This window comes from Hylobates moloch, unplaced genomic scaffold (genome assembly GCF_009828535.3).
Source record: "Hylobates moloch isolate HMO894 unplaced genomic scaffold, HMol_V3 SCAFFOLD_10, whole genome shotgun sequence".
NCBI classification, from domain to species: domain Eukaryota; kingdom Metazoa; phylum Chordata; class Mammalia; order Primates; family Hylobatidae; genus Hylobates; species Hylobates moloch.
The window spans coordinates 15048976-15063789 of NW_026652285.1; the positions used below are offsets into that span (position 1 = coordinate 15048976).

General features: G+C 41.3%; 1 protein-coding gene across 6 annotated transcripts in view; it reads left to right on the forward strand.

Annotated features, from left to right (window-relative positions):
* The window catches only part of TADA2A (transcriptional adaptor 2A), a 73693-nt gene that overhangs the window by 28481 nt on the left and 30398 nt on the right, over positions 1–14814 (forward strand). For all 6 annotated transcript variants that reach the window (XM_058445277.1, XM_032163079.2, XM_058445276.1 and 3 more), the window contains 4 exons: positions 4144–4235; positions 6869–7026; positions 8943–9031; positions 11063–11135. In XM_058445277.1, coding sequence (XP_058301260.1) covers positions 4144–4235; positions 6869–7026; positions 8943–9031; positions 11063–11135 — 412 coding nt within the window. The remainder of the gene's footprint in view (positions 1–4143; positions 4236–6868; positions 7027–8942; positions 9032–11062; positions 11136–14814) is intronic.

Genomic DNA, 14814 nt, shown 5'->3' on the forward strand with positions numbered 1-14814 from the left:
TTGCGGTAAGCTGAGATCATGCAGCTTCACTCCAGCCTGGGCTATGGAGCAAGACTTGATCTCAAAAAAAAAAAAAAAAAAAAAAAGGAAAAAGAAATGAACATTACTACAATACTAGTAACTATAGATTTTATTCAGATTTCTCCAGATTTTCCACAAATGTCCTTTTCTGTTGCAGGATCCAATTGGGGATCCCACACTGCATTTAGTCATAATGTTTTCTCCAATCTGTGACAGTTTCTTAGATTTTCCTTGTTCATGACCTTGACAGGTCGAAGTGTATTTTGTACGGTGTCTCTCAATTTTGTCTTCATAGGTTTGATGTTTTATAATGATTAGATTTGGATTATAGGTGTTTAGGTGGAAGATCACAGGTGAATTGCCTTCTCATTTTATCATATCAGACGATACATAATTTAACACTGGTGATGTTGAAAAACGAGCAGCCAGCCATAAGAGATGCATGAGGCAGGGTGTATGTGGGAAGGGGTACAGAGTTTTCCTGTCTTCCCTGGGTACACTGCCCTCCACCTCCATGTGTTCAGCAGCCCGGAAGCTCCTCGCTCTCATTTCTTATTATTTGTTTGATTTTTAAAAACTGGATTGTTTGTCTTACAGAAGTTAGTACAGTCTGGATTTTGTTGACTAATGTGTTCCTCTCTCTTCTGTGTTTCCTATAAATTAGTAGTTACATTTAATGACTACTTCAGATTCATTCCATTGTCTGGATCTGTTAATTCACCAAGGATTGCAAAACATTAATCTTTTAATTCTATCACTCATTTTAATTTATGAGTTAGAAATTTCTTATTATTATGTGGTCCCTCGGAGTAACGTTTATACAGGAAAGGAAAGAGAAATGATGATTACTTCCCTTTATTTACCAGTTTTGAGAATATGCATTGGTTTCCTAGCATCCTCCACATATTTAAAATATTTGATGTTTCAATCCTTTGTGGTTATTATCCTTATTGATGCTCAAAATATTCCATTTTTAGTTAACAGGAGTCTCTGGAAGTTGACTTCTGAATTTTTTCGACATGACCTTTATAGTCTTTAAGAGCTTCTTTGATGCCAGGCACGGTGGCTCATGCCTATAATCCCAGCACTTTGGGAGGCCCAGGCAGGCGGATCACCTGAGGTCGGGAGTTCGAGACCAGCCTGACCAACGTGGAGAAACCCTGTCTCTACTAAAAATACAAAATGAGCCAGGTCTGGTGGCACATGCTTGTAATCCCAGCTACTCATTGCTACTGGGTTGGTCATTTTTTCTAGACCTTTTCAGTGAACAGTGTTAGGAAATTATTTTTCTTTTAAGATACAACACGAGTTCATAATAAAACTTTCAATTTAAATACGAGACTACAAGAGTTTTGTTTGTTTGTTTTCTGTTTGTTTGTTTGTTTTTGAGACGGAGTCTCTCTCTTTCCCGCTGGCTGGAGTGCAGTGGTGCCATCTTGGCTCACTGCAAGCTCCACCTCCCAGGTTCACGCCATTCTCCTGCCTCAGCCTCCTGAGCAGCTCGGACTACAGGCGCCCGCCACCACACCCGGCTAATTTTTTGCATTTTTAGTAGAGAAGGGGTTTCACCGTGTTGGCCAGAATGGTCTCGATCTCCTGACCTCGTGATCCACCCGCCTCGGCCTCTCAGAGTGCTGGGATTACAGGTGTGAGCCACCGCGCCCGGCCTGTTTTTGGTTTTTATGAGACAGAGTCTCTTGCCCAGGCTGGAGAGCAGTGGTGCAATCTCGACTCACTGCAGACTCTACCTCCTGGGTTCAAGCGATCCTCCCGCCTCAGCCTGCCAAGTAGCTGGAACCACAGGTGCGTGCCACCATGCCCAGCTAATTTTTGTAGTTTTTGTAGAGACAGGGTTTTGCCATGTTGCCCAGGCTGGTCTCAAACTCCTGAGCTCAGGCAATCCATGCACCCAGGTCTCCCAAAGTGGCATACACTACAGGTGCATGCCAGCACTCCCAGCTAATTTTTGTAGTTTTTGTAGAGATGGGGTTTCACTATGTTGCCCAGGCTGGTCTCAAACTCCTGAGCCCAAAAAATCCACCCACCCAGGCCTCCCAAAATGCTGGGATTGCAGGCATGAGCCACCATGCTTGGCCAACTACGAGGTTTTTACATAACCTCACAGATCTTACAGCTGTATCTTTCCTTTTTTCCCAAGCCAAAAATTACACTTCCCAATGACACTAACCAACGTAATTATTTATTTGCTTTACCTCGTAACATATGCACATACACTAATCTCAAAATAACTGTCAATACTAAAGAAACAATTTAAGATTTGGCAGTTTCTTTTGTTTTTAAGGTATATCCTACTTAGAGATATTTAGTCAAATTGTTTCAAAATCACTTGAAATAGTTCCTTTCTGTGTGATTATGCCTTCAAATTGATTTCCAAGTTCGTTATATTTTGGATTTTATTCTTAAGATTTTGAAGTTTATTTTTATTTTAATTTTTTGAGATGGAGTCTTGCTCTGTTGCCCACGCTAGGGTGCAGTGGTGTGATCTCGGCTCACTGCAGCCTCCACCTTCCAGTTCAAGCGATTATCCCGCCTCAGCCTCCCGAGTAGCTGGGACTACAGGTGCGTGCCACCATGCCCGGCTAATTTTTGTGTTTTTAGTAGAGATGAGGTTTCACCATGTTGGCCAGCCTTGTCTTGAACTCCTGACCTCAAGAGATCTACCTGCCTTGGCCTCCCAAAGTGTTGGGATTATAGGCATGAGCCACTGAGGCCAGCCTAAAGTTTAATATTATACTCTTTATGTTTCAAAGTTAAATCTACAAGCAAGGAATATTCAGAGATGTCTAGCTTCTGGATAGACGTCTCTACCCTGTTCTCTTTTTCCTCCCCATAGTAACCTTTTTTTTTTTTTTTAATGTGTTTTATTCTTCCATTTAAAAAAATACATACATACTTGTCTTTTCCTCTTTCTTAGCTAAATGGGAGCATACTAAAATATTTATCTCTACCTCTGTGTTAAGTTTAAAAATATATGTCTATCTGCATGAATTGTTTGGCATTTATAGGTGATATGGAGGCCCTTCTAGCTAATGGTGGAAACCGGTGGGAGAGGTGGACAACTAATAAGAATGTACTCTAGGTATCTCTCATCATTCAGCTATAAACTAGTACTACAGTCGAAGTTCCTAGATTCCATTTATTTTTAATTTTTAATTTTTTTTTTGAAATGGAGTCTTGCTTTGTTGCCCAGGCTGGAGTGCAGTGGCGCAGTCTCGGCTCACTGCAAGCTCTGCCTCCCGGGTTCATGCCATTCTTTTGCCTCAGCCTCCCGAGTAACTGGGACTACAGGCGCTCACCACCAGGCCCGGCTAATTTTTTATATTTTTAGTAGAGATGGGGTTTCACCGTGTTAGCCAGGATGGTTTCAATCTCCTGACCTCGTGATCTGCCCGCCTCGGCCTCCCAAAGTGCTGGGATTACAGGTGTGAGCCACTGTGCCCGGCCTATTTTTGATTTTTGAGACAGAGTCTTGTTGCGACGCCCAGGCTGAAGTGTGGTGGCGCGATCTCAGCTCACTGCAACCTCCGCTTCCGCAGTTCAAGTGATTCTCCTGCCTCAGCCTCCTGAGTAGCTGGGACTACAGGCATGTGCCACCATGCCCAGCTAATTTTTGTGTTTTTAGTAGAGACGGAATTTCACCATATTGGCCAGGCTGGTCTCGAACTCCTGACCTCAAGTGATCCACCCGCCTCTGCCTTCCAAAGTGTTGGGATTATAGGCGTGAGCCACCGTGCCTGGCCCCCAGATTCCATTTGTATCTCTGTTCTTTTTTTTTTTTTTTGAGACGGAGTCTTGCTCTGTTGCCCAGGCTGGAGTGCAGTGGCACAATCTCAGCTCACTGCAACCTCCGCCTCCTGGGTTCACGCCATTCTCCTGCCTCAGCCTCCCGAGTAGCTGGGACTACAGGTGCCCGCCTCCACGCCCGGCTCATTTTTTGTATTTTTAGTAGAAACGGGGTTTCACCATGTTAGCCAAGATGGTCTCGATCTCCTGACCTCGTGATCCACCCTCCTCGGCCTCCCAAAGTGCTGGGATTACAGGCATGAGCCACCGCGCCCAGCCAGTATCTCTGTTCTTAAGCAAAACTTTTTTTCTCCTTAGACTTCAGATTTTCCTGTCCTTGATCCCAGCTGGACTGCTCAAGAAGAAATGGCCCTTTTAGAAGCTGTGATGGACTGTGGCTTTGGAAATTGGTAAGAGCTTGGTGTTAAGAGTTGTCCTGCCCCAGTGGGCTCAGAGAAGAAGTTGTTGTTGAAGAGTAAAGGAAGGAACCTCAGGAAGAGAAAATATGTGTTGCTTTCCTATCAACCCATGATTTAGAGACAAGTTAGTCCCCTCTGTACATTATTTTTCCAGTGTCGAAATGTGTCACAAGGATATGGGATGTTTAGCGGTCCATGACTGAGCAGCTTTAAAAGGCCACTTTGGATGTATCAACAGTGGGAAGATTATTATTCCTTTCTGAATAGTAGGGAAGTTTAGTTTCGTTAGTTATTACTCCCTTCTGATTTTATGAATTTTTGTTGGTTGTAGATGCCCTAGTCATTTAAGTGAATCAGACTTTAGCTAGATGGTCATACCTAAGATTCAAGTTTCACAGACTTCCCGATAGCATTCTCTGTTTTTAGCTTTCAAACACCTGCCTTAGTCCAAAACCGGCCGAATTGAATAGCACTCACTGCTGTTGACCTAGGGGGCGGCACCACTTAATACTACCACTTTCGTTTTTATCTTTTGGGAACACTTTCATATGGATGCTTTTATTTTATGAACTAGATAGCAGAGGCATTGAATATATTTTGTTCACAAATTATCTGAAGCCTAGGGGGTTGAAATGATTTCTTTTGATTACATAGCTTATTACTGAAGGACTCTTAATTAGGTCCTCCCTGTCCTGACTTGCTGGTGTATATAACCTTTCTTGGTGTTCATTAGAATAAGCTCTGCTCCCTCCCTTATGTCCAGGGACCTGAAGAAGGAGACCTGAATTTAGTTCACATTTTGCTTGTATTCATTCATTCAGTATTCATTAAGCATCATAAAATACTGTGTACAATGAGGAATATCAAAGGAGGTAGAAAAGTAATCACTTGTGAGGAGTTTGCTAGTCATCTTTGGCCTAGTTTTTCATTTTTTGCTTTTTTTGCTTACCATTCTCTCTAAAATAGTCTAATCCTCTCTGTCCTTCCCTCTTAACAAAGAACATAAAAAAGACATAGCTTCTCTATCCGCTGTGGGTAAGGCACTAAGTTTGACAGTGAGTGGGCTAGAGCTAAGAATTATGAGATGCATCCTGTCTTCAGGAAGCTTATAGTTGTAGCAGGGGACTTAAAATATCTATACAAGTGATTGAAGTACACAAAACAGCACAGTGATGCCTTAGGGGAAGACAAGTGAAATGCTGTGGAAGAGAGACCTTGAGGAGAGGACTTCACCTCTACCTCTCCATTACCTTGGCTCAGGTCCGGGATTTTTTTTTATTGAGACAGTCTGACTTTATCACCCAGGCTGAAATGCAGTGGTGTGATCACAGTCACTGTAACCCCGAACTCCTGGGCTCAAGGGATCTTCCCTCCTCAGACTCCCAAGTAGTTGGAACAACAGGTGTGCGCCACCATACTCAGCTAATTTTTAAATTTTATTATTATTATTATTTGGAAACAGGATCTTGCTCTGTCGCCCAGGGTGGAGTACAGGGGCATGAGCTCGACTCATTTCAGCTTCGACCTTCCAGGCTCAAGTGATCCTCCCAGCTCAGGCTCCCGAGTAGCTGGGACTACTGGCGTGTGCAACCACCCCTGCCTAATTTTTGTATGTTTTGTTGAGATAGGATTTTACTGTGTTGCCCAGGCTTGAACTCCTGAGTTCAAGCCATCCTCCCACCTTGGCCTCCCAAAGTGCTGGAATAACAGGTGTGTGCCACCATGCCTGGTCAGATTCTTAAGCAAGTTTATTAATTCTTTTGGGCCTCATTTTTTCTTCTTTGAAATTGAGATAGTAACAATACCCATACCACAAATTTAACACTAGGTTTTACTTAAATTCTGTTGTGAATGTTTCTAGCTCAGTGCCTGGCATCTCATAGCAGCTCTAGTAAAGAAATGTTTATGTGAAGTGTTTGGTAAACCATAAAATATTATGCAAAATAAAACTATATTTCTCTATATTTTGAATGTTCTGAAGTCACTTATTATTATTTACAGCAATTATTTCTGTAGGGCCTAGCTCACAGGAAAATTTACAAATTTTCCAGTCATCTTTATTTATTTATTTATTTTTTTGAGATGGAGTTTCGCTCTCATTGCCCAGGCTGGAGTGCAATGGCACGATCTCTGCTCACCGCAACCTCTGCCTCCTGGGTTCAAGCAATTCTCCTGCCTCAGCCTCCCAAGTAGCTGGGATTACAGGCATGCGCCACCACGCCTGGCTAATTTTGTATTTTTAGTAGAGACAGGGTTTCTCCGTGTTGATCAGGCTGGTCTCTAACTCCCAACCTCAGGTGATCCACCTACCTCCCAAAGTGCTGGGATTACAGGCGTGAGCCACTGCGCCTGGCCTCAGTCATCTTTCTTTAAGTGGAAAAGAAAGGACTTTTTAGTCATTATTTCTGTGTTTTAGACTAGCAAGATATGGAACACCAGATTACACCAATCTAGGCTTATATTTATCTCATTTTTTCTGCTAATATCTTTTTGATATCAATTTGGAAATATCAGAGTATATTATATGGATGTGACTTAAAATATCAAAAGAGCAAATGATGCTTTTACTATTATGTGTAAATGCAAGTACCACTTTCTTCTCTCTTTTTCCCACAATCCTCTAGGCAGGATGTAGCCAATCAAATGTGCACCAAGACCAAGGAGGAGTGTGAGAAGCACTATATGAAGCATTTCATCAATAACCCTCTGTTTGCATCTACCCTGCTGAACCTGAAACAAGCAGAGGAAGCAAAAACTGCCGACACAGCTATTCCATTTCACTGTAAGTGCCTCCCTATCTTGTTAAGAGATACTTAGCTCATCCTTGGGCCCTGTTTCAGTAGCAGATAAACAGTGATTTGATGACTTGGACAGCTAATGATATCACGGAGGATAGGAGGAGTTAGTATGGCAGCTATTGAGTCAGGATCGACCCGGCATGGTGGCTTGTGCCTGTAATCCCAGCACTTTGGGAGGCCAAGGCGGGTAAATCACTTGAGGCCGGGAGTTCAAGACCAGCCTGGCCAACATGGCAAAACCCTGTCTCAACTAAAAATATAAAGATTAGCTGGACATGGTGGCAGACACCTGTAATCCCAGCTACTGGGGAGGCTGAGGCAGGAGAATCACTTGAACCAGGTAGGCAGAGATTGCAGTGAGCCAAGATCACATCACTGCACTCCAACCTGGGTGACAGAGTGAGACTTCGTCTCTTAAAAAAAAAAAAAAAGAGTCAGGATTATAATGTGGCAAAGAAGGAACATACTCTAAGGGTCAGAGTTCTATACAGGACATCAAGGTGCTTGAAGCCAATGTGTAGTTCCACCTACCTTGAGTCCTTTGAACATATCAGTTAACTTCAGTGCTTTCCTTTGTAAAATGAGATGTCAAAAAGGGAAAACCTTTTCTATGCTGTTACAAGTGCAAGTTTTTTTTCAATCCCTTTGGAGAGCTTATGATTATACATATGAGTTGCTTAGAGAATACAGTATTTGACTCATTATTATTAATTGCCTCGGTGTCAAGCCCAAGAATCGGTTTGTTATTTTTGTTCACTTGGTTGTGTCAGTGATGGCGAACTTTTTAATCTCATGTACCTGTGGGACCAGTGGGTCTCTTAATAAAATATAACCAAAAACATGATGAATTATAAATGACCATCTTTCCTGAATGACTCCCAGGGCACAAGTAATGAGATATGAATGTTTTCCCTTTCCTTTTCTCTTTCTCTTTCCTCATACTCTCTAGAAACAGTTTTATAGCTGACTAACTTAAAGGTTGTAATACCTCCTTTTTTTTTTTTTTTTTTTTTTTTTTTTTTTTTGGAGACAGAGTCTTGCTCTGTCTCCCGGGCTGGAGTGCAGTGGCACAACCTCAGCTCACTGCAACCTCCACCTCCAGGGTTCAAACGATTCTCGTGCCTCAGCCTCCCGAGTAGCTGGTACCACAGGTGTGTGCCACCACACCTGGCTAATTTTTTGTATTTTTAGTAGAGACAAGGTTTTGCTGTGTTGGCGAGACTGGTCTCGAACTCCTGACCTTAGATGATCTGCCCACCTCGGCCTCCCAAAGTGCTGGGATTACAGGTGTGAGCCACTGTGCCTGGTTGATACCTCCTATTTGGATAGCACTTTGATGTTATTAGCACTTTGTTCTCAAATCCATTAGACCATTTGTTTCCTAACAGCAACCCAGTGAGACAGGCAGAGCAAGTGCTTTTGTTTTACATTCGAGGAGACTGATGCAGAAAGGTTAGTTTGTGCAGGGTCATGGAACTAGTGTGTGTTGGAGCTAGGACTTAATTCCAGCTAACTTCCAATTCCAGTGTTTGTTTTTTTCCCATCTTTTTTTTTTTTTGCCTCTCAGTTGGATGAGTTTTGTAAATTGAGGTTCATCCTAAGGGATAAGGGAGCCGAAGCCAACGGTAAATATTTAGGTTCTGTAATATTAAAAGAAAAAAGTCATGATTTCCTTTCATTTTAGGAAAGCAGAAATCAGAAGAAATTTCCCTATATTTACTTAAAGGATTGCCTGAGTCTTGGTTTTTCTTTTTAAAAAACCTGTTTTCATAATACTTTGTCTTTTTCACATTTCCTTTTATAAAAACCATTTTAAATTTTATTTATTCTTGGACTATTATGTCATTTTTTCATGCCAATATTGTATTAGTTAACTCAGAAACCTTCTAAATTCTTCCAGCTACAGATGACCCTCCCCGACCTACCTTTGACTCCTTGCTTTCTCGGGACATGGCCGGGTACATGCCAGCTCGAGCAGATTTCATTGAGGTAGGATAAATGTGTTTTTAGCCCAAAGTAGGAAAAATTTGTTTTTGTTTCTCATGAACCTTCTGTCTCACCCATAGATTCCATACCACTAAAAGGAGATTTTTCAAGGCACTATAATTTGTAGGACCTTTAGGCAGCCACATTTTCTTACGTTTGAGTGCCTTTTCTCATTTGTAAACATTTTCACATATGGAACAGTAAAAATTCTTTAAACAAACAACCTATTTCTGGCCGGGAACAGTGGCTTACACCTGTAATCCCAGCACTTTGGGAGCTGAGAATGGAGGATTGCTTGAGTCCAGGTGTTCGAGACTAGCCTGGGCAACATAGTGAGACCCTGTCTCTACAGAAAATAAAAAATTAGCTGGGTGTGCTGGTGCATGCCTGTAGTCCCAACTACTTGGGAGGCTGATATGGGAGGATCATTTGAGCCTGGGAGGTTAAGGCTGCAGTGAGTAGTGATCATTCCACTAAGCTGCACCTTAGACAACATAGTGAGACCCTGTCTCCAAAAAACAAAAAAACCCCAGATAACCCATTTCTTAAGTTACATCAGTGCTGGCTTCCACTTCCTTAGGTATGAAATTCCTGTAGTCTGGTTCTTTTTTTTTTTTTTTGAGACAGAGTTTTTGCTCTTGTTGCCCAGGCTGGAGTGCAATGGCATGGTCTCGGCCCATTGCAACCTTCACTTCCTGGGTTCAAGTGATTCTCCTGTCTCAGCCTCCCAAGTAGCTGAGACTACAGGTGCCTGCCACCATGCCTGGCTAATTTTTGTATTTTTAGTAGAGATAGGGTTTCACCATGTTGGCCAGGCTGGTCTCAAACTCCTGACCTCAGGCAATCTGCCAGCCTCGGCCTCCCGAAGTGCTGGGATTACAGGCGTGAGCCACCGCACCCGGCCTGTAGTCTGGTTCTTACTGTACATCTAGGGGCTTTCAAGATTGTACTGTATCAGGGGTTGGCAAACTTACTGCATTAAAGGCCAGATAGTAAATATTTTAGGTTTCGTATGCTATAAAATTTCTATTGTAACTATACTTTGTCATTACTGTGCTAAAACAGCATGGGATAATATAAGAACAAATGAATATGCCTGTGTTCCAGTAAAACTTTATGTACAAAAACAGACAGTAGGCTGAATAGTAGTTTACTGATTCCTTTACTATATCCACAAGTATATAAAGAATGATGAATGTGTATAAAAACTATGCGTTCCTTGCTCAGCTGTGGAATTGAAAGACATGTGAATGTAGCCACAAGTCTTTTGATTTATCATCTAGTTCACAACTTGAAAGATCGTTTGGCCAAATGTGGTAGCTTACACCTATAAATCCCAGAACTTTGGGAGGCTGAGGCAGGCAGATTGCTTGAGTTCAGGAGTTTGAGACCAGCCTGGGCAACATGGCAAAACACTGTTTCTTAAAAAAAAAAAAACCCAAAACCAAAAATTACCTGAATGTGGTGGCATATGCCTGTAGACCCAGCTGCTTGAGAGGCTGAGGCAAGAGAATCACTTGAGCCTGGGGGTTCGAGGCTGCAGTGAGCCAAGATCACACCACTGCACTACAGCCTGAGTGACAGAGTGAGACCCTGCTTCCAAAAAAAAAGAATGAATTGACTTTATTTATTTATTTATTTCAGAGGCAGGATCTTGCTCTGTTTCCTAGGCAGTCTTGAATTCCTGGTCTCAAGTGATTTTTCCACCTAAATCTCCTGAGTAGCTGGGATTACAGGTGCATGCTACTGTGCCCAGCTCAGACTAATTTTAGTTTTTAGAGCAGTATGTTTAGCTTCATTCCTAAACTCATAACTATTCCAATTTTTTGTTGTCACTACTGCTTGTAAGCCTCTTAGGTTTTTCCCATGACTTCCTATTACCTGTGCCAGTATTGTGGCCTTTTGCCCTATTTAGACTTTTTAAACAATTGTTTGCTTGTGTTTTTTCTGTTTACTTCTAAAGCATGGCTGCTGTAAAGACATTAATCAAAGCCGATGGGTTTGGGGTGGGGATTTTTTTGTTCCCCTAAACAGGAATTTGACAATTACGCAGAATGGGACTTGAGAGACATTGATTTTGTTGAAGATGACTCGGACATTTTACATGGTAACAGTTTATTTTGTCAAATGTTTATTGAGCGCCAACTGTGTGATGACACTGTGTTGGGTGCTAGGAATTGAAGGATGAATAGAACATGGTCCCCTGCCCTTATGAAATTCAAAAATCTAGTGATTAAGTTGCTGAACTTACTCTGTTGTTGGATTTTGACCACAGTGAATAAGACTTGTGATGAGGGTAAAAATATTGATTATATAATAGTAGTAGGAAATATCTGTTGGACTATGTGATTTTACTTTTATCTGAGATAAGTCTACACTAAGGTAATTGGTTAAATGGCCCTCACTTGCATTCTTAGAAGGAAGGAAATCAGTTTGAATTCTTGGGACTTCACTAGCAACTGCTAACACTAAATGTTCACTGTATTTTGTTACCCGAAATTTCCCCTAGCAAGGAAAAAGAATGGAAATTCCTCAAGAGTTTTTAGGCCCAAGTGGAGAATTTCTTGTTTCTCAGGACTGTTGAATTTTCAGCACTGCTGGATTCTTTTTTATGTTTGTTTTTGAGATGGGGTCTCACTCTGTTGCCCAGGCTGGAGTGCAGTGGCGCGATCTCGGCTCACTGCAACCTCAGCCTCCCAAATAGCTGGGATTACAGGTGTTTGCCATCATGCCCAGCTAATTTTTGTTTTTTTATTAGAGATGGGGTTTCGCCATGTTGGCCAGGCTGCTCTGCAACTCCTAACCTCAAGTGATCTGCCCGTCTCAGCTTCCGAAAGTGCTGGGATTACAGGCGTGTACCACCACGCCTGCCCCAACACTGCTAAATTCTAATCTTTGATTAGCCGTCTAAGGGTTTATGTTAACTCTTTTCCTAAAACTAAGTGGTGAATGCCAAAGAGCTGCTAAGAGTAGATAGTTAGACTTTGAGTCCCTTTTTCCCTTCTTTCCATTTTCAGTGAACTACATACTAATATATACTAATACTACATAATAATACCCAATTCTTTTTTTTTAAATTTTAGTTCAGAATTGAATATGATGCAGTAGATCAGTAATTCTCTATTGGAATCTGTATTTCCCAAACAGCATCTTCAGGATTTCTGTTAAATTTACATCCCAGGCAGGAAAGACAAGTAGAGTATACTTGTTAAATTATAAATCAAGTTTTCATATTGCATGAACTGGTACACTGTCCCTAGAAGGGGAACTTGATTCTTTTCTGTCCATAGAAGAGCTGCCTGGATATTTGTTATACCAGATCTAAGATAAAGAAATAGTCTCCATAAAAATTTTACCTCAAGAAATTTTTCCCTACACATTTCTTGAGCGGTGGGTTTTTTTTTTTTTTTTTTTGGCAAAATTTTATTCCTCCTTTTATCCCACACAACTTTAAGGAAAGTCAAAGTGACGCAGACTGAACTAAAAGAGGAAAGCTTGAAAGCAAACTACTTTAGCATTAACTAAATCCATTGTATTTGTTCAGTCTTCCATGTCAGTCTCATCAATCCCAGTGACTCATGTTATCTTTTCTCACCTCTTGTGGTGTTCCCTTTGAAGGTAGTATGCAGACTGCCATTCAGTATTTCTCCTCATACACACCAGCTTTAATTAAAATGGTATTGTTTTCTGGCTTGTATCTTTCTTATAGAAAGCCAGACTACTCTGTGCAAAAGGGGCAGCTTCATAAATACCATTCTTTTAGATTCTGCTAAAAAATACCAAATTTTTGGCTGGGCATGGTGGCTCACACCTATAATCCTAGCATTTTGGGAGGCTGAGGCTGGATGATCACTTGAGGCCGGGAGTTCAAGACCAGCCTGGGCAACACAGTGATACCCTGTCTCTAAAAAAAAAAAACCTTTAAAACAAATTTTTAAAATACTATTATTGTTTTTCCTTCTCCTCCTCCTCCTCCCTGCTTTTTATTTTTACTTATATATTTATTTTTTACAGAATTTTAAAGTCAACATCTATAAAGTTAATAAGGCTTGACTTGCTAAATCACTTCTCTAGAGCCTAATCCAAGGTCTTCATTCGTACTTCTCAACATTATTAAGAAAACTGTAGTAATGGTCGGTATTTAATTTCATTTTTCATTCTTCATGGGAGCAGGACTTGCAGTTCTTTCTGGTTCACTTGGGGTCCTTTTTGTAATTAAGTGGGGATAAAAAGAAACAGAAGCAATTCATTGATCAGCAATTTATAGTTCAGTTAGCTTTTCAAACCCATAACATACTTTAGGTATTTGTACTCTCCCTGAAGTTTCTATAGCCCTGTAAATTATTGATTTTCATTTGAGCTATAACTGGAACTTATGTTATTAATCTTTATACATAGTAGCTTTAACACAACATAAATAATAATTCTTTCCCTCTGCCCCATAGTAAACTGTAAGATGTTTAGATAAGTGTTTTTATTTTTTATTTTTTTTGTGAAGAGTCTCACTCTGTCACCCAGGCTGGAGCGCAGTAGCGTGATCTTGGCTCACTGCAACTTCTGCCTCCCAGGCTCAAGTGATTCTCATGCCTCAGCCTCTGGCATAGCTGGGATTAGCGCCACCATGCCCAGCTAATTTTTATATTTTTAGTAGAGACAGGGTTTCGCCCTGTTAGTAGAGACCAGGGTTTGCAAGGCTGGTCTCAAACTCTTGGCCTCAACTGATCTGCCCACCTCTTCCTCCCAAAGTGCTGGGATTACAGGAGTGAGCCACCACGTCCGGCCCTAAATGAATGCTTTTAAAAAGATGATAACACTTTAGATTTGGGTATGGTTGGCTCACACCTGTAATCCTAACACTTTGGGAGGCCAAAGCGGGAGGATTTCTTGAGCCCAGGAGTTCAAGGTCAGCCTAGACAACAAAGTGAGACCTCCACCTCTAAAAAATAAAAAAGATGATAACATTTTAAAGAAGCTTGTCAGCCCTACAGACCAAAGGAATGACTTGCTCATGCCACAGAGAGGTATTTTGTTTACAGCTCTGAGTTTTTACAGTAGCTCCTGTGGCAGCATGACCATGTCCAGGGGCATATTGTCCCTGAGCTGTCACTCGCAGAACACTCAGTGAAGTGCACTAGGAGCCCATGGAAAGTCAATAAGGAATGAAAAGGGGCTTTATAAGCACACCTGGAACAGAGAGAGGGGCACAGATTTTGTGGAAATCAGGACACTGATTCAGCCTCTGGCTGGCTTCTGAGTCACGGTATAATCATGAGTAAGTCCTTGGAATCTTGCTTGCTGTTTCTTTGTGTCCTCTGCCATTAAAGAAGAGGTGACACTGATTAGTCAGAGTGTAAATGTCTTAATGAAATATGGTACATAATTCAGATTTGTGTTATTACCATTCCATTATACCATTATGCTCTTAATATTACTGAGAATTAACAACATTATTTTTATGGTTCCTCATTTAGAACTACTGGAAGGTTGCAGACTGTTTGGCTGGGTTTTGTATTTAGAACCTATCCAGAATATTGGCTGATGCCACCAAGACCTTTTCCTCACCCACACAAAGATTTTTGCCTTGAATCCTGGAATTTGTTTAATAAATTTGGTTTGCATGGTTCATTATAGAGGCCTGGGACACAATGGAGGGATAATTGTATTGCAACCATACCAGAAGGCTTTCAGAATGTATTTCAAATGTATACTGCAAGTGAAGCAGTATCCAAGGAAAAATAAGGAAGTTCCGTGATCCCTAATTGGTACTTACTCATATTTTATTGAAA